Here is a 20421-nt window from a genome sequence, read left to right on the forward strand (position 1 = left end):
GCTCATAAAGGTAAGAATAATGCATCATTCCAAACTATAAAGGGGCTAGTTTTATTTGTGTGCACTCACAATATCAACAAAACGTTGTGCTTTTATAAAATAAAGAAAACAAACGCTACCATCTCGGGCTTGAACAGGAGTGCATCACAATGATGAACCTAAGCTCCGCGAATTGCCTCACAGACATGATAAAGCTTTAAATTACTACTTCAAAACGAAATAATTCAAATCAAAAATAGAAACTCTTTCATTATGTAATCCGTGCATTTCTCTCTATCCAATGAGGAGACGGCGAGTAATTTTTTTAATCGCCATAATTGATGCATATCTAAAATATAAAAATAAGGAAAAGCCTAAAACAGGCCCGATTATAATTTGCCTTTTATATTTATAATTATAATTCCGTACAATAAAAAAATAAAACCAATTATAATGGCATATGTGTAAAACTTTGTAATATAATTGTATAGCTGCTTTTTCAGATTTTTATATTGCTCTGTTCTGAATACCTGAAAATTTTAAGGATTTGCTGCAACGCAATTTTGTCTGATATGCAAATTATTTATTAGCCCATTTTTTTTACCCATGTAGCAAATGCTTTAAAAACAGCTTTAAAATTACTTTATTGCATTCCAGATGCTTTTATAGTACTTTTCACTATAAATTTTACAGGTAGCTTGAATATAAACTGTCATGAATTCATTGTATTCCCATTTGTAAAATAGCCAACAAATGAATTGGTGTAGGCTAACCCGATCTCAGGAAAGTGCATAGTATTGCACGATTTTCTGCTTCTTTGGCATAATATTTCTATGCAGAAATTGACTTTGGCATGCAAAAGACTGATAAATTCATAATTAGTGGCATGGCTGGTTCAGTCGCCAGAAATATGGGACACACAGGCCTATGATAACTGCTGAAATGTTTGCGGGGCAAATCTGAGGTCAGTCTGAGCGCTCATGGTACTCACAGTGCCGTACACTCTTAAAAATAAAGGTGCTTCAAAAGGTTCTTCAAGCGATGCCATAGAAGAACCATTTTTGGTTCCATCTCTTTCTTACCTTTTTGTAATCTGAAGAACCTTCTTTTGCCACAAAGAAGCTTTTGTGAAACAGAAAGGTTCTTCAGATGTTGAAGGTTCTTTATGGAACCATTTAGACAAAAAGGTTCTTCTATAGCATCGTGAAGCACCTTTATTTTTAAGAGTGTGCACCTGCAGGCGCCACAGTCTCGGACGGTTGTCGTGGTAATAAACACCGTAAACAGCATTCGTTCGCGTGTTAGCGCTTAATGCGCATATCCTATATGAAAAGCATTTTAGGGGGCCCTTGGCTTTTGGGGGCCCAAGGCGGTCGCCTACCTTTGCCTAATGGGTAAGTCCGCCCCTGCTGTTACACCAAATACACAAAATAATGATCTTTAAAAAAGCATCATATGACCCCTTTAATAGAAGTAAAATGTTGATTCAGTAAGAGCCCGATTAAAGATAAATATTAGTGTCTTATATAAATTAGGTGTGTATTATTTACAAATATTAAAGTTGGGCTGGAACAACCTGGAAGTCATGCAGACTACTTGAAAAATAATCTGTGTTCTTCTATAGCATCGTGAAGCACCTTTATTTTTAAGAGTGTGAGATTGTGCACCTGCAGGCGCCACAGTCTCGGACGGTTGTCGTGGTAATAAACACCGTAAACAGCATTCGTTCGCGTGTTAGCGCTTAATGCGCATATCCTATATGAAAAGCATTCTAGGGGGCCCTTGGCTTTTGGGGGCCCAAGGCGGTCGCCTACCTTTGCCTAATGGGTAAGTCCGCCCCTGCTGTTACACCAAATACACAAAATAATGATCTTTAAAAAAGCATCATATGACCCCTTTAATAGAAGTAAAATGTTGATTCAGTAAGAGCCCGATTAAAGATAAATATTAGTGTCTTATATAAATTAGGTGTGTATTATTTACAAATATTAAAGTTGGGCTGGAACAACCTGGAAGTCATGCAGACTACTTGAAAAATAATCTGTTGACCAATTTTAGAGTGCACTGTATTGATATTACATTATTATTTTTATTTTTTGGTGGTGGTGGGACAGGGGGTTGGGGGACGACTGGGTAATATTAACCCCTTTTTTTTCTTTAGGACTACACCACTGACTCTCACCATCTATTGGTGTGATGATGCAACCTGAAAAAGCATTGAAAAAGATCCCGACAGCCTATCTGGAACAAACACAGACGAGGGGAAAGCCGCTGTTGTTTATTTTGTGATTTCCTGGACATTATACATTTTATTACAAACACAAGTTTTATATCTTGAGGTCTATTAAATAACTCTACAACAGCATAATAGCATTCGAAGATATGCGGCGGCTTAATGTTCTGCACATTCACTCTTAAACATATCTCTATTAATGCAACACATACCGGTTTTACAGTATAAAGTATAAAAACATTACACCATTGGCCGTGGATAGAATGTTTGGTGCAGTTTGAGACGAAGAACTGTTGGGCCTAAAAGGTCACTATTTTGAGTGTTGTTAGGAACTGCCTGATTTCCGCCCCGCATAAGATCCCGGATGTGACGTCGCAAAGTCCCAGCGCCCTCACAAGCATGGCCGCGCGCAGGAGCGTCGGTGCTGGACGGAGTTTATCTGCACTTCTAACGAGATCGTGAGTCGTTACCGTGCTATGCTGCTGTGCGTTTCTGTGTCAGTGAGGGCTTATATGTAACGGCCGTCAGGTGCTTAGAGTTGCGTGAAGCATTTGCGTTACAAAGAGTTTCGTGATAGTCAAAGTCACTGGCAAGGTCTCATGACGCAGATGCAGACAAACAATATCACGAATATTCATAAGTTAATACACCGTTTTATACACTTTTGAACATATTTCTGGACTGGCCTCTGGCAAAGTTAATGCAAAAGTTGCTTATTTCAAACCTCCCGTTACAAAAACGACTATGGTGAACAGAATCTTTAAAATATTATAGCTGAAACCTTAAAAACCACAATAATAACGGAGTGTTTGTCAAGCATGGAACCTAGCTTTAACGCCAACATACCTTTTATTTGACTAAGTAGTAGTAATTTATCAGAAACTGTATAATTTATAATATAAGAACAATACGCTATATTAATATACTGTTATTATAAAGTATTATTATGTTAGTGAACATAACAATACTTTTTGTAAAGGCACTTCTTCTATGTTATTGTAGGACATATCAGAAAAATGCCCTATTATGAAAATCTGTACCGTTTGAATGCATTATAATGCACTGTGTTCAAAGGTATCCTGTGTGCAGTTACCATGGGACAGGGCTCACCAGGCCACCCCTTCACAAAGTGGCCAGAAGTCCCATTCCACAGCAAACAGCCGCTGTGTTTAGTAAGTGTTTGCATGATTCAGGTCGCATGTTACTGTAACGTGTTTGCTTGGAATGGATCGTAACATTTCTTTCGTCTCATCAAGTCAGAAACATGTTCATTCAGACCCAAGACACTCCGAACCCAAACAGCCTGAAGTTTCTTCCTGGGCGTGTGGTGCTGGAAGCAGGGACTATGGACTTCGCTGGACCTAGAGATGCGTATTGTTCACCCCTGGCACGGTAGAGTTTGTATTTCAGCCAGAGTACACACTTTTTGCACTGTATTTTATTTTCCGATTAATATTGTTAATGTATTATCAGTTATAATTCATATTAAGATCTACAGGAGAAGTTATTCTTTTTAACAGTAAGAAATCTAGAGTCAATTTAAGTGATTTCTGCACCAGTAGTGACACCAGACACATTTCTCATGGTGATTGTCTGTTCAAAAGTCACTGCACACTATCATAGGTGTTCATGGTGGATGTTTATGGATCCAAATCCTAGGAACCTGTTCATAATTCTTTATCATATTCTGGTCAGATTGGCTCGAACCTAGCTGACAGGAAACATAATCAACCATTTTTACTTCATAATTTGAATGGCACCACAAATGTTATTTTCTTGATGAGGTTAATTTGAAATTCTGAATCTATATTTGCATCATATAAATAGTGCAGTTATGCTTGTCACATGGCGCAGTGATAGTTGCAGGGGTTGTTTTGTTAGTAACCGTTCCAGATATGTGTAAAATATGTACATATTTTTAAGATTAAATATATATACACTACCGGTCAAAAGTTTGGGATCAGAAAGACTTGTAATGTTTTTTTTAAAGAAGTCTCTTCTGCTCATCAAGACTGCATTTATTTGATCAAAAATACAGAAAAAAAACACTAGTCTTGCAAAATGTTATTACAATATAAAATAATGGTTTCTATTTTAATATCTTTTAAAATGTAATTTATTGCTGTGATCAAAGCTGAATTTTCATCATCATCACTCCAGTATAAAGCGTCACATGATCCTTCAGAAGTCATTCTGATATGCTGATTTATTATTAGAATTATTAATGTTGGCAACCGTTGTGCTGCCAAATATTATTTTTTATATATATCAAAATATAAATCTTTTCTACCAATATAAATCTTTGCTATCACTTCTTATCAATTTAACACATCCTTGCTGAATAAAAGTTTTAATTTCTTTCAAAAAAAGAAAGAATAAAAATGTACTGACCCCAAACTTTTGAACTGCAGTGTATAATGTAAGAAAAGATTTATATTTTGAATAAATGCTCTTCTTTTAAACATTTATTCATCAAAGAATCCTGAAAAAAGTATCACAGGTCCAAAAAAATATTAAGCAGCACAACAGTTTCCAGCACTGATAATAAATCAGCATATTAGAATGATTTCTGAAGATCATGTGACACTGAAGACTGGAGTAATGATGCTGAAAATTCAGCTTTGATCACAGGAATAAATTACATTTTAAAGTGTATTAAAATAGAAAATTTTATTTTACATCATAATAATATTTCACAATATTACTTTTTTCCTGTATTTTTTATCAAATAAATGCAGCCTTGATGAGCATAGGAAACTCCTGTAAAAAAACATTTAAAATCGTTCTGATCCCAAACTTTTGACCGGTAGTGTAAATGTATATGTAAATGTAATGTATAAACCTTTTTTTAAATGTTTATTTTATGTTTAAATATAAAACATATTTTCTTAACTTTCTTCACCTTGCTTTCTCTCATTTAAAAAAATAAAAAATAAAAAAACATATATGACGCAGGACCATATTTGGCCGAGATACAATTATTTGAAAATCTGGAATCTGAGGGTGCAAAAAAATCTAAATATTGAGAAAATTGCCTTTAAAGTTGTCCACATGAAGTTCTTAGCAATGCATATTACTAATCAAAAATTAAGTTTGAATATATTTACAGTAGGAAATGTACAAAATATCTTCATGGAACATGATCTTTACTTAATATCCTAATGATTTTTGGCATAAAAGAAAAATTTATAATTTTGACCCATACAATGTTTTTTTGGCTATTGCTACAAATATACCCCAGCGACTTAAGACTGCTTTGTGGTACAGGGTCACATGTTTGCCTGAAGTATTCAGATCTATAAAATTAAATAGATTTAAATAGATTAAATAGCTCCCCCTTAATAGACAAATATGATAGTTCTGAAGAAAATTGTAAAAAAAAATAATAATAATACTATTATCATCAGTGGGCATTAAATGTATCCTAAATTGTAGAATGGCTCAGGAGCAAGAGTAATATTGATGCTTGACTAAGCAAACACCATCATGATGGATATCTGTTTTCTCAGGAAGCCAATTTCAGTGATATCTGTCAGGCGGTTGGGATTGTTTTATGTGTGGTATTCTAAAAAAAAATGCATATAACAGCTCTAAATCCAGACATGCGTTTGTGAGAATGTTCCAGTGCTGATACTGTTTTCATTCTTCAGGCAGTTGTTCAGAATAGATGGAGTCAAGGGTGTCTTCTTCGGTCCCGACTTCATAACCATTACTAAGGTAAAGAACTGCCATTTTTTTTAACAGTATTTTAATGTAACTTAATTTTTTAAAGAATTGTATCTCTTTATCCTTCAGGCTGATGGTCAAACAGAGTGGAGAGTGATCAAACCGGATGTCTTCGCCACCATTATGGACTTCTTCACCTCTGGACTTCCTGTTGTCAACGAGGCAGATGCTCCACGTGCCGACACGGGTTAAACATTACTTTGCCTTCTTTACTTCTCATCTTGACATCCTCACTAAATCCAAGATCATTAAATATGTTGTGCATGCCCTACGTCTGCAGCTCCTTCTGAGGATGACGATGAGGTGGTGGCCATGATTAAAGAACTGCTGGACACACGCATAAGGTACCGCAGTAAATTACTCTACTTACGTTTAATGCAGCCTTCAAATGAACTTTTTTTTATTTTTTATATGGCATACAAATTTAGCAGGTCATATATGTTCTCATATCTCAAAAAGTGAGCATCCCAAATGAAGCACAACAACAGAAATGATTGATTTGTGACACTCTACACCAGGGGTGCCCAACCCTGCTCCTGGCGATGGACTGTCCTGCAAAGTTCAGCTCCAACCCTAATCAAACACACCTGAAGCAACTAATTAGGGTCTTCAGGATCACTTAAAAATTAAAGGCAGGTGTCTTTGATTAGAGTTGGAGCTAAACTTTGCAGGACAGTCGATCACCAGGAGTAGGGTTGGGCACCCCTGCTCTACACAAACAGCAACTTGCATTAAGCATAAATATATACATAGTATCACATACAAATATTGGGTAAATGGTCTGTTTTTAACCATTTGAATATTGAACTGAATCTGAACCACGTAAATGATTGATTTGTGACGCTCAACACGCATCATGATCATGTTGACTCGGCATTTGTCAGGTCTTGGATTGTCTGAGGAGTGACATAATGCCAGTGTGAAGTCGTAATCATAATCTTGATTATTTCTTAATTCAGCAGCTTCCTTTCTCTATTTGCATGTGTACTACAGGCCCACAGTGCAGGAGGATGGTGGTGACGTGTTGTATCGGGGTTTCGAGGACGGTATTGTAAAGCTGAAGCTGCAGGGTTCCTGCACCAGCTGTCCCAGCTCCATCATCACGCTGAAGAGCGGCATCCAGAACATGCTGCAGTTCTACGTTCCCGAGGTGGAAGGAGTCGAGCAGGTGAGGATAGTCTGCTCAGAAATGAGAGTGAGCAATGATCACACGATTCTCAAGTTGTTCCCAACCTGTATGACTTTCTTTCTTCTGTGGAACATGAAAGAAGGTATTTTGAAGAACGTGGGTAACCAAAGAGTTTTGGTTCTCATAGACTCCCATTGTACTTTTTGGCCATACAATGGATGTCAATAGGAACCAAAGCTGGTTGGTAACCAACATTCTTCAAAATATCATTTCACGTTTCACAGAAGAAAGTTGGGATGCACCGATACCACGCTCCTGTACTCATACTCGTAAAAATGCCCCGATACCAAAAGCCGATACCACACACACCGTGTGAACAGAGCTGTGTACAGAAAAAGAAACACTGACAACAGAACAACAGAGAGTAGAATTAGAGATTAAGGATGTCTATGAAGTACATGTAAGTAATTAATATAATGTTAAACATTCAATATTCACGCCTGTATAGTGGATGTGCGTGAGCTGATAAGGAGAGCGCACTGAGTGGATTGAACACGTGGCTGCACAGATGCGCAAGCTTGTCGAGTGAATATCTCAGACATCACTGGAAAGTTTGTAGTTCGGTGGTAGCGCGAGTAGTTCTCCCTCGCGAGCGAGAGAGAGAGCGCACACCTCTGTGCCGCTTCAAAAGTGAAACTAGCAGACTGTGTGAAATGCGCTAGGCCAGTGGTTCCCAAACGTTTTGCAGCGTACACCCCTTTCTAGTTTTTGACACATGTCAAGCACCCGCACCACCGTACTCCGGTTAAACACCACATTTTTTACTGCAATACAAGTATAAATACAAGTATTCACTGTATACAGAGCTCGGCATTAACTCTTTTGCTCACCAGCCAGTGGCTAGTGGTTTTCCAAAATTACTAGCCACTCAGCATTTTCACTGGCCACAATTTTGTTGCTGGAAAATTACATTTTATATGACTAAAGTTACTGCATATTAAAATAATTATTTTTTTTGCCTATTAAAAGGCAAATTTCCCCCTAACCTTATTAAATGCATGTCATCTTTCATATCAAATTCTTACATTTTATTAATAATTACACTTAATATAATAAGACTCTATAGGGCTGTTACCAATCAAATTTTCCACTGCTGGAGAAACAGAAGCAGCTAAAGTGGCATTTAGATGCGTTTACACAGACAATTTAATGAAGCTGAAATGTAGCATGAATGCATTAACACTGCAAAATTACAACAGCATAAGTAATGCTGTGAGTTTGGTGTTTTACATCAGGTTTTTTTATTTACAAATATGAAAAGTTGTAAAAAATACAAAAAAAAGTTACGTTTAAATTTGAAAGTAACCCGCCAGCAGGTTGCAGCAAGTTGACTGTCTTAATGAGTGAGTCATTGAGGCATTCAAACGATTCGTTCAGACGGCTGATTCATTCAAGAATGAAGCAAGCGCCTGTCTTTATGAATGGACCACTGAATCATTGACTCAAATTATTAATTAAAAAATGCGAATCATTCAGTAGCCTAACCAAACACCGCTGACGCGGTGTGTTGCTCAGAGATGCGCGACAGTTCTGCTGCTAAGTTTGTTTGGAACTATTTTCGTTAAACAAATCGAGCAAAAACATTGACATTATTGTACTAAAATATATGCCCTAAGTCACTTAATATTAACTACTCGTTTGAAGTCTTGTTTAAAATCAATGTCGAATTTACAATCGTACTGATTTTCGGGGAAAACGGCACTCTCTTAGTTGTCATGTTAATTAATTAGGCTAGGCTGTAGGTATGTATTGAATATAAAAACTAATTTTTTTTTACTGTAGTATGTTTCTTCTGTGTGCTGTTGTTTGTTTTGATTTCTCCATGAGATTGTCTCACGTGAGTCTCAACTGCCGTGACCTTGTTACTATTGATTATCCATTATGAATTGCCGTTTACACAAAGTGTAATAAAATCAGAATCATTCTCGCCGAAATTTTGGTGCTTTCCTAATTCAATGTTTTATTAAGATTAGATTAGTTGTCCGGTTGGGCAAGTAAAATTCTCTTTCTATAAGTGTCTCTCTCATTCTGCACCAATGCAAACGTGCGCGTGGTGCGCATGTTTAGCTTGCTTTAGAATTATGGTTTTTATTCGTACGCGAGGGTCCGCATACAGTGTGCATGACGCAAATTACATCACCAAAATAGTACGAGCGTACTCGTATAACGAGTGGTTCCCTGCATTATTTTAGGAAAATGTTTTATGATTACAGTATTGAGTTGCTGCAATGGAGCAGCTCTAATGTGCCATTAAAATGAACAGTGAAAGTAACAAAAGCTTATACAATACATTTTTACGGGTATAATTAAGTGTGGAGATAACTGAAGGAAATATTTGTTTGTTAAATGAAGCCAACTAACATGACTGTTGTTCTTATTATTGTTATTTTGTCTCCGTACCCAATATTTGTACAAAATGATAAATGCTGCGAAAATACAGGTATCGGTATCGGCGAGTACCAAAAATTAAAGTATCGGTATCGGACTCGTTCTGAAAAAAGTGGTATCAGTGCATCCTTAGAAGAAAGTCATGCAAGTTTGGAATGACATGAAGGCGAGTAAATGACAGAATTCTAATTTTTGGGATATTAATTTTATTACAATGCCATCCCTCTATGGTTTTGTCAGAAGATGCACTCAGCAGTAAGGTATAAAGTGTTTCTGTGCTAATATTCTGTGCCTTTAATCTTGCAGGTAAAGGAAGAGGATGTGGATGTCCTTTCTTCATAATAAATTACCCAGCACCCCTCTTTCCCATCAACGTCCATTCATGTAGAAGGAGTCTTGAGTTTAGTAGAGACTACTTAGTTACACAGCTGTAAGGAAAATGGACAAAACTGTGTGTCCTCACACTCCTTTAAACATATATTAGCTACAGACATTGATATTAAGACATCAGGTGTGCAGGAAATGTTTTTAGCCTGCACTTTTGTGTAGACAATGTTTGGTCGGTGCTGTAACAGGTTTGGGTTGGTCATCCATAATATTTTATAGATTAGCACTCGTTGCACTGGTTAAAACAAAAAGCAGAATTTCATGTATGTGTGAATAAGTTGCAATATGCATTTTCCCAGATGCATGTAAATATCATCTTTAGAAATCTCCTGGTTTAATGGATTTTCAGGAATCTTGATTGTATCAGAGCAAAGCATCTGCTAAATGAATAAATATAACTGAATTATATTAAAAGGACTTCAAATATGTTGAAATACGTTTTGATTCATGAAAGACGTTTTGATTGGTGGCTATTCAAAATGGCCCTTTAAGTATTCAAAATATATATATTTTTATTTACAGAAGGAAATGTTACATGTAGAAATTATTTGGTCTGTGGCTAGCCTCTTCTAAAGGATCAAATGCATAAATATTAATGATAAAAAACATGAATGATAAATGTTTAAAAATGTTACAGTTCTGGTTTTGGCTTCTGATTGGTCAATACAGTGTTCCAGTGACTATAATGTGAACAGCTGTTCACCAAATCACTGCATAGCTCCCATAGGGGATTATTGATTTTGTTGCATAGCAACATTTTGATAAGTTAGAAACTATATCCTCTAGAGGAGGGATAACACTCGATAAGATTTCTGTTTAAGTGTTGTTGATCTTATTTAGCAATTGTTTTATACTTGTCTTTATTTTATTTGTAGCATACTTTTATCTAGGTGTCATATTCATTGTGTGGCTCACAAGCGGGATTGGACGAACCATTGTCCACTTTTTTTTTTTCTTTTTCCTTCCTTAACACCATAATGCATTCTGAAGAAGACCGGAATCATCTTATACAACTCCTTCTAACGAGAGAACAACTTAAGTGTTAATAATCCAAAAAGACTCCAGAGACAATGTTCTTTTTCAGACTCACAAACCTGAGTTTCTCCTCACATATCAATTGTACACAATATTGAAAGCATCCTCACCTTCTCAATCAGTGAGAAAACGGCAATAAAAATGTGACGTAATAACATGACTTGAGAATTACTGCCGGATCGAGTGAGATCAGGGCTGTGTTCAGCCACAAAAACGGTGCAAAACATTTTTTTAAACGGTTGTTGAACACCCTGTTCTGATGATGCAAGAGTTGCAACTATGGCAGCTGAGAACGTCAAAACATAACTAACCAGCATATGGAATATGCAATTACTAAATTATATTTAGACAGACTTAAAGAAGTTCCAGATCTACACTTGTGCTCTTATTATTTCAGTTAATGTAAATAAACATGTGCAAACAATATACTTGTTCTGTGAGTTTATTTTGATGTTAATTACATGGTGCGAGCTGTCTCTTTAATACCGAGTGGTTTATACACATGTTGCTGCTGATTGGGCTGACATGTATGACACACCCACCAAACAAGAGAAAACACATCTCAAACCCCGTTGCACACCGTTTCCAATAACTATTACTGTTTAATGTTTGTTAAAATGCCTGTAAAAGGCTATTCAGTAGCAGCTTCATACCAGCTTGCCTCACTTCAGGCCAATTATATGTGTTAAATGAACTGTATGTTGTTGTGAAATGTTCATTAGCTTTTGTAGTCAAGACTTTAAAGTATGTGCCTACAGAAACAGATTTCAACGATAAACCCACATGTTCACTGAAATTAAAAAGTGTGACAACTAACACAACACTTCAGATTTCTCTTTAAAGCAAAACAACAGATTTACAATAAAAGTGGAAATATCATCTTTATGTAATATTCTTCTGTATCATATTTATATATGTGTGTTTTAACTGAAATTAGCTTTAAAAAAAGGTCTATTATGGCTCTGTGAGTTTATTTTGATGTTAATTACATGGTGCGAGCTGTCTCTTTAATACCGAGTGGTTTATACACATGCTGCTGCTGATTGGGCTGACATGTATGACACACCCACCAAACAAGAGAAAACACATCTCCAACCCTGTTGCACACCGTTTCCAGGAAACATGTCGTTCAAACCGGAAACCGTAGCAAAACGGTGCACACCGGTTTGAGCTTGAACTTGCCCCAGCTTTCGTTATATTATTGCAGTTGTGTGTTTGTATCCCCAGGAGAGGGCGCTATAGAACGATACAAACAGCCGCAATGATCATTCTGGTCATTCAGAGACTGATTCTTTTGATGCTAATCACCATCTTGATTATTGACATTTGGATCCATGCACTGCACCTATAAAGGAAACACCGGGGCTAGTCACAGAAGGAAGGTCTGTTTCATAAATATTCATAACTATTACTGTTTAATGTTTGTTAAAATGCCTGTAAAAGGCTATTCAGTAGCAGCTTCATACCAGCTTGCCTCACTTCAGGCCAATTATGTGTGTTAAATGAACTGTATGTTGTTGTGAAATGTTCATTAGCTTTTGTAGTCAAGACTTTAAAGTATGTGCCTACAGAAACAGATTTCAACGATAAACCCAAATGTTCACTGAAATTAAAAAGTGTGACAACTAACACAACACTTCAGATTTCTCTTTAAAGCAAAACAACATATTTACAATAAAAGTGGAAATATCATCTTTATGTAATATTCTTCTGTATCATATTTATATATGTGTGTTTTAACTGAAATTAGCTTTAAAAAAAGGTCTATTATGGACACCGTTCTGTTCATCTCTGGAAAGTGTCTTTTTAAATAACATGAATGCATTTGTACTAACTGGGATAAAACAATGGCCTCTTAGCAACAACGGCATGTTTAGAGGAGGCACAGTGTATAATTTCTTCTTATAATGAAAACCTGAGCCCCATTTTTCACTGTTGCTATATTTCCGGATTGCCGAATATGACGACTGTCTAATTTAACACATGCTGAGCAAGAAAATATGCATGCTCAGCAAGAAATAACAGCATTTACAGGACATGCACGAGCTCTAAATATGATCTGGTGTAGTATGATATGCTCTTCATATTTTAAGGCATGTTTTATCCATTACATTATTGTAAATATTGTATAAAGATGTACATACTAGGTTCAAATCTATAATTATTTTGGCCCCAAAACAATTTTCAATCATATACTGCTTCACTGAAAACACCTGAAAGTCTGAAAAGTCATTTTTGCTCTAAAATACTAGTTTGAGAGATTTCACTTGTAATATAATCTGCATGTTTCCGCCCATAACTTAGTGTATACTGTATACTGCGTACATTACAATATGTAATTATAGTGTAAAATTTGAACCCAAATGAAGTATAGCTATTTTGTGAATACAGATTTAATTTAGCATGTAAAATGTTATAAATTGTTTTAATATGTATTCTAAGAAAAAAAAGTCACCCAACTTTATAGTATATTGATAACAGCTTTTCAAATATTTAGATGTTCATCACAAGTCTAGTTTAAAATACTTTAAATTATGAAAATTACACATTTACTCAAATTAACACAGGATGAGGGGAGCATGTGATGGTTGCATTATCTAGTTTATAAGTATATAAAGTTTTGTCTGATATCTGTGCCCAGTTGCAATAGACCCTTTAAGAAATCACTTTTAAAGGTATTTTGACTTTTTAAATATCTTCTCTTGTGTTCCACAACGAAAGTCATACAGGGTTGGAACGGCATTCTGGAATTTCTGTCATCAGTAGTGATTTATTGACATTATTGTCTTGGAATTTTGTCAACTGGGCAGCTTTTGCTAATTGATTTGTTTTTACATGTCGGTTATCCGATACTTTTTTACTCTTACTCAAGTAACTATTCAGACTATTAATTTTACTTTTACTTGAGTAAATATTTTCTATAAGTACTTTTACTTTTACTTGAGTACAGTTTTTGGGTACTATACCCACCTCTGACTACTGACAAATCTTAGGTGCTCACATACATCATGTTAAAAAAAGTACACTTACGTTAGTCTGTGTCATGGTTGCAAGGAGTAGTTGAGGCAAGGATCTTGCAGCTTTATTTTAAACACAAACATAATCCAAGAAGAATAATACAATCCAGTGGAAATACACGAACATAGCAGCTAGCAAAGGAATACACAATCATAACAGCTAGCAAAGGACATGCACAAACAATAACTGACAAAGTAGAACTTTAACATATTTGTTGAGAACAACAAATATTGGGCTATAATAGGGTTGCCAACTTCAGAAAAGGAAAATATGGGACAATCGCGTGAAGCCTACACACAAAGTTTTTTTAACTTAGGATGAAGTCAAGTAGTGTTGAAGGAGGTGAGTTTTCAGTTGTCGCTTGAAAATTGTCAAGGATTCAGCATTCCGGATAGGGGTGGGAAGATCATTCCACCAGCCAGGAATGGTGAATGAGAATGTTCTGGAAAGTGATTTTGAGCCTCTCTGTGATGGTACCACGAGGCGTCGCTCACTAGCGGATCTCAGACTTCTGGAGGGGATGTAGATTCGTAATAGTGAGTAGAAGTAGGCGGGTGCTGAGCCTGTGGCTGTTCTATATGCAAGCATCAGTGTCTTGAACTTGATGCGAGCCGCAAGCGGTAGCCAGTGTAAGGAGATAAGATATTTAACGACATTGCAATAGTGAAAGACGGCTTCCCTTATTGATCACGTCTCACGTATGTTGCATGTTTTCTTGCGTGGCTGGATGTTGGACTCATGAAAAATAATCACATTGTTTGTATTCACCAAAACTGATTTGCTGAAGTCAAAACAAGGATGGTGAAGGGAATTGGCATTAGCGTGGGCACCGATTGCTGTGAAGCGGGAGCGACCAGCCAGCGGAGGATTCCACAGCCTTCCTCGAACAGTTATGTTCACGATTTCTGATTTACTTAACGTGCACTGTCTGAGGGGTGGTTGTGATTGGATGATGACAGGTGTCGGTGGGTATTCTTAAGTGATCAGCACTGCTGCTGTTGTATCAGACAGTGGTTAGCATTCAAGAAAGGGACAAGGGAGGTCACGTACAGGACACATCAATTAAGCCCAATATACAGGACGTCCCAAGTAATACTGGACAATTGGCAACCCTAGGCTATGAATACACAGAACAAACAAGTAACTTAATTAGAAACAAGTGAGATAAATTTATAACTATAAAAACAAACAAGAAAATGCTTAGAAACCAAGACAGCCATGAAGGCAGTAAATAACTGTTGGATCCAAAGTATCAGAGGACTTAGGTGGAGCCAGTGGGACCGAGAACACTGGTGGAGCCAAAATATCAGAGGGCTGAGGTGGATCCAGTTGAACCAAGAACACTATTGGAACCAAGGGATTGGAGGACTAAGGTGGATCCAGTGGGACCGATTACACTGGTGGAGACAAGGTATTGGAGGACTGAGGTGGAGCCAGTGGGACCGAGAACACTGGTGGAGCCAAAGTATCAGAGGGCTGAGGTGGATCCAGTTGAACCAAGAACACTATTGGAACCAAGGGATTGGAGGACTAAGGTGGATCCAGTGGGACCGATTACACTGGTGGAGACAAGGTATTGGAGGACTGAGGTGGAGCCAGTGGGACCAAGGACACTAATGGAGCCAAGGGATTGGAGGACTAAGGTGGAGCTGCTAGGACCGAGGACACTGTTGGTTAATGTTGTCACGGTACCAACATTTCAATAATCGGTACCAATACCAATGAAAATCCACGGTTCTCTGTACCAATTTCGGTACCAAAGCAAAACACAAAAACGTGCTAATTAAAAAAATTGACTATACTTTCATTTAATCCAAACTGTGTACATATTTAATTTTAAAGGGCTTTTGAAAACCTTCTAGAGTTATTTAGCCAAGAATAACAACTAAGTTAGCTAAAAAAAAAAAAAAAAGCCCAGAACTGCTTTTCTGACTGATATGACACACACAATGTTAACCATTTGTACATTCTCTAACACGCGTATTTTAGATTCACTATTCATTTAAAAGCCTCTGGTGTGTAAAAATAGTAAATATCATCATATCCTCCTGTTTTACTCTAATAAAAGTTATAGGGGCATTAAATAGTTAATAAAGAAACTTCATTCTAATGCTCATTATGTTAGCATTAGCCGTGCTTATGCTAACGTTAAACTAATCTAATAACAGCATTCATTTAAATCCGACATTCAAATTAAAATATTTATAACAGAAGCGGTGTTTCCCTCAGACTTGCACTCTATTTGTGGTGGCATCTATATGCAAATTCATTCTCTGCCAGCAGGAGGCACTTGTAGAGCGGGAGAGATAAAGGTTTACCCGGTAACGGCTGTAATCAAATTAGCGCTGCGCTCACAAACTGCTCAGGCATTACAGGCAAGATGAAATGAAAATGACATCCATAATTTTCTGAAGACAGTCGGTTTCCTTCAGAAATACAGTGATATAAAAACACCTGCACCGGGTTTCGACTTTGACACGTGCAGTGCTCATGTTTATTTAACGAAGTCAAAGCCTTTTGGAAAATCTATTTGCGACGGTCAGTTTTGATATTGTGGCATGGGCCGCCACAAATAAATCAATATGGGAAACACTGAGAATTTCTAAATATAAAAAATTTTAATTAAACTTACCTGCTTGAACTCTTTCATTTGAGCTGGGTGTCTGTCTTTAAAGTGTTTTGTTAGTTTGGTGTGTTTCCTCGTTTTGATGTCACCACGTCTCAGTGCTTTTATGAAGAGAGCGCATCTGCGCACGTTTCGGATAGCGGATCAAGAACCGGGTTGACCGGGTACTCGGTACCACCGGTACTTAAAAAAACCTGGTACCGTAACGTTTTAATTTTTTTAGTACCGACTTGGTACCTAAGTACTGGGTCTTTTGACAACACTAGTTGGAGCCAAGAGATTGGCACTGGTGGAGCTAAGGGATCAGTGGACTGACGTGGAGCTGGTGGGACAGAGAACAGTGGTGGAGCCAAGGGATTGGAGCACTAAAGTGGAGCCAGTGGGACCGAGGACAATAGTGGAGCCAAGGTATCAGAGGACTACGGTGGAGCTGGTGGGACCAAGGACACTTTTGGAGCCAAGGGATCGGAGGACTGCGATGAATCCGGTAGGACAGAGGACACTGGTGGAGCCAGGCCGGTGAGGCCTGAGGTCCAGCCAAAGATCCAGAGGTCCATGGGGGAGCCGAGGGATAGTAGGGCAGAGGTAGATCCAGTAGGCCAGGAGACCATGAAAGGACCGGTGAAGCTGGAGGATTGAGGAGAGCCAGTGGAGCAGGAGGATGAAGTGATGTCCGGGAAACTAATGAAGATCCTGGTATAATTGGTGGAGATGGAAGGGCTAGTGACCTACAGGGAACCAGGGGCCATCAATGCTGTACAGAAACAGTGGTGAAGGAGGAGCCAGGGGACAGGACGCAAACAGAGAGTCAATTATGATGGCCTGAGCCAGGAAATCCACTGAACCAGATGGAACCAGCGAAGGATGAGGAGGAACAGCTTCCAGGAAGATGAGTACAGTACTGTGTCTACCTCAAGCAGGGCCTATAAGGGATGGCAGAAGGCAGCGACTCTCAACTGGTCGGTCACATGTCTATTCTGACAGGGCAGAGGGAAAGACAATCCTAATATAAAACAATAAAATGCAAATGAATATATTATGATGCGTTGTAAGAATATCAACATTTTTAGAGCATATAAATGTATTTTTTTTTGACTGAATGTTTATTGGTTTTTAACAAGAATAACATACATAATAACACATATCAAAATTACATAAAAAATAAAAATAATAATAATAAAATACAAATTTACAAACATACCCACCCCCAGGATAGTGTGCATACATAACAAGAACAATTAATATGAAAAGAAATTACAACATTCTCCAGGGTATGTCTACGCCCGTCCTGATTTTGCTGAGTTAGATGTGTTCCTAGGTCAACATATTTTGTTGACCTTGGAACAACGTTTTAATCCATAAATTTAGTCTTGGCCATATCCCTACACCTAAACTTAACCTTAACCGTGAGTAATCCCTAAAATCAGAGGAAATGACAGATTAATGACACTGATGTACAAGCACCAAACACTGATTGCAAGCCTAAACTTCACAAATAGTATAAACTGGTTCTTCAAATCTGATTGGTTAATCACAATGTTGTTCCAGGGTCAACAAAGATGTTGATTCAGGAACATGTCGCACTTGGTAAAATCAGGTTCTGCTATGTCTACTTGGCCAAGCTCTAAAGTTTCTTTAGTTGGGTCTGGTAAGATGGCAAAAAAGGAGACCAGATACATCTGAAAGTAGCCTCACTCCTCTTAAGTGATGCACTAATTGTTTCAAATGGGCGTATGCTGTAAATCTATTGAAACGACTGGTGAATTGATGGTGGTTTGTCTTTAATCCAATTAAGTAAGATACTTCTGGCAATAAAAAGCAACTTCTGAGCAAGAGTCAAGTGCCCCGGTGCAAGTGTCAAGTTATTGTGTACCAAACCTAGGATGAAGGGTCAAGGGTCTTTACATATAGTATAACCAAATATATTCTTTAATCTTCTTTGAACCTGGCTCCAGAATTGTGAGATTAAAGGACAGAACCAAAACATATGCGTACCAACACTACAAGCAAATTGATGACCTTTGAGGATTGATTTTGTTAAGAATGTATGGGGAAAGCGATGGACAATTTTATACTGTTTCTCTTGCTTTGTTGTAAATAAATATACTGTCCATATGTTTTAAGGCCTTGTCCCACTCTTTGTTCTCAAGGATGCTACCAAAATCTTTCTCCCACACATTTCTAAAAACTGAAACATTAACACCAGCATGCTTGAGAAATAAGGAATAAACGGCAGAAATCACTTTACTTAACTTACTTTCTTGAATTAATAAATCAGCCATTAGAGGTTTTGACAGGCTAGGGGAAGAACCAGGAATCTTAGTTTGTATAAAATGACTAATTTGTAAATAATAAAAGAAATGCTTTTTTTGGGATGTTAAATTTATCTTGCAGCTATTGAAAAGATAACAGCATATCACCATCAAACAAATGAATAAGAAATATATTCCATTATATACCATTCAGGAGACCTGAAACAAAATCTAGCGAAATGTGGGACCAGGGTTTCGAAGGAACTGACAACGGCTGAAGGAGTCCAGCAGGGGGTCAATCGGAAGACTTAGAAACTGCACAGACCGAGCAAGCCAAAACAAATCTTGCGAGCCATAGATGGCCACCAGAACCATTGTTTAATGAGAAACGTGGTGCGATTAACCCCAGGATGACAGGCTACAATGACCCCATCGGATAACTTCGGACCTTAAACTCTCTGGCACAAATAAACGACCCGTGGGCGTTCTAGGCGGGGGCGTTACCCCTTGAGAGGCCGTGCGGACCTTCGACTCGATTTCCCACGTGACCGCAGAAACAAAAAGCTTCTGCTGCACAATGGGCTTTGAAAAAGCTCAGCATGATCAAAAATACGGGATAACGCATCCGGCTTGATGTTTTTAGAACCCGGAAAATAAGAAATAGAAAAATCAAAACGACCGAAAAAAAGAGCCAACCGGGCCTGCCTAGAGTTTAATCTTTTGGCAGACTTGATGTATTCAAGATTTTTGTGGTCAGTCCAAACAATAAAAGGAACCCCTGAGCCCTCCAACCAATGATGCCACTCTTCCAAGGCAAGCTTGACTGCCAGCAACTCTCTGTTACCATTACCCTAATTATGTTCGGCAGGTGACAAACGGTGAGAAAAATACGTGTAAGGATGTTTCTTGCCGTCCGCGGAGGAGCGCTGGGATAAAAGTGGGAGTGTTTGAAAGGCCGAAAGGAAGAACAAGATACAGGGCTCCAGACAAAAAAATCGAGTAAGGAGCCATTGGCTCCTATAAAAAAAAAAACTAAATTTTTTAGGTGCCACAGAATAAATGTGTTTTACTTATTGTATTATTATTATTTTATTTTATTTTATTTTTTTTACATTTTAAAGGGGTCATATGATGCGATTTAAATTTTTCCTTTCTCTTTGGAGTGTTACAAGTCCTTGGTGCATAAAGAAGATCTGTAAAGTTGCAAAAACTAAAGTCTCAAATCCAAAGAGATATTCTTTATAAAAGTTAACAGTCAGCCACGCCTACCTAAAATGGCTCGTTCTAACACGCCCCCACATACCTACGTCACTATCTGGGAAGATTTGCATAATGCCGCCCAAATGTTCATGCAAAGAAAAAAGGCGTAACTTTTATTCTCGCTGTAGTATTGTTGTTGCCGCTGCCGCCATGTCCTGAAGACGCTGTGTGTTTCGTTGTGAAAGCGAAACTACTTTGTTTGGCCTTCCAAAAGAGGACTATATCGCTTTGTCATGCCTGGAGCTGATCCGTGCTGGTCGCTGAGGAAATACTTCAACTTCGCGCTGTCGATCGCCGGATCGGCTTTCACCGTGGACGAAGCGGAGTC

General features: G+C 37.8%; 1 protein-coding gene across 2 annotated transcripts; it reads left to right on the forward strand.

Moving 5' to 3' along the window:
* Nucleotides 1-2563: 2563 nt before the first annotated feature.
* Nucleotides 2564-10504, forward strand: nfu1 (NFU1 iron-sulfur cluster scaffold homolog (S. cerevisiae)). 2 transcript variants are annotated; one of them, XM_016235270.1, is made up of 8 exons: nt 2564-2670; nt 3287-3384; nt 3469-3604; nt 5863-5929; nt 6008-6125; nt 6219-6282; nt 6932-7106; nt 9822-10504. In XM_016235270.1, the coding sequence occupies exons 1-8, from the start codon at nt 2612-2614 to the stop codon at nt 9855-9857; spliced, it is 753 nt and encodes a 250-aa protein (XP_016090756.1). In that variant the 5' UTR covers nt 2564-2611; the 3' UTR covers nt 9858-10504. The 2 variants fall into 2 exon arrangements, with proteins under 2 accessions (XP_016090756.1, XP_016090757.1); XM_016235271.1 differs by having other exon boundaries at nt 3302-3384.
* Nucleotides 10505-20421: the final 9917 nt, after the last annotated feature.

This window comes from Sinocyclocheilus grahami, unplaced genomic scaffold (assembly GCF_001515645.1).
Source record: "Sinocyclocheilus grahami isolate Dianchi unplaced genomic scaffold, SAMN03320097.WGS_v1.1 scaffold465.1, whole genome shotgun sequence".
NCBI lineage: Eukaryota > Metazoa > Chordata > Actinopteri > Cypriniformes > Cyprinidae > Sinocyclocheilus > Sinocyclocheilus grahami.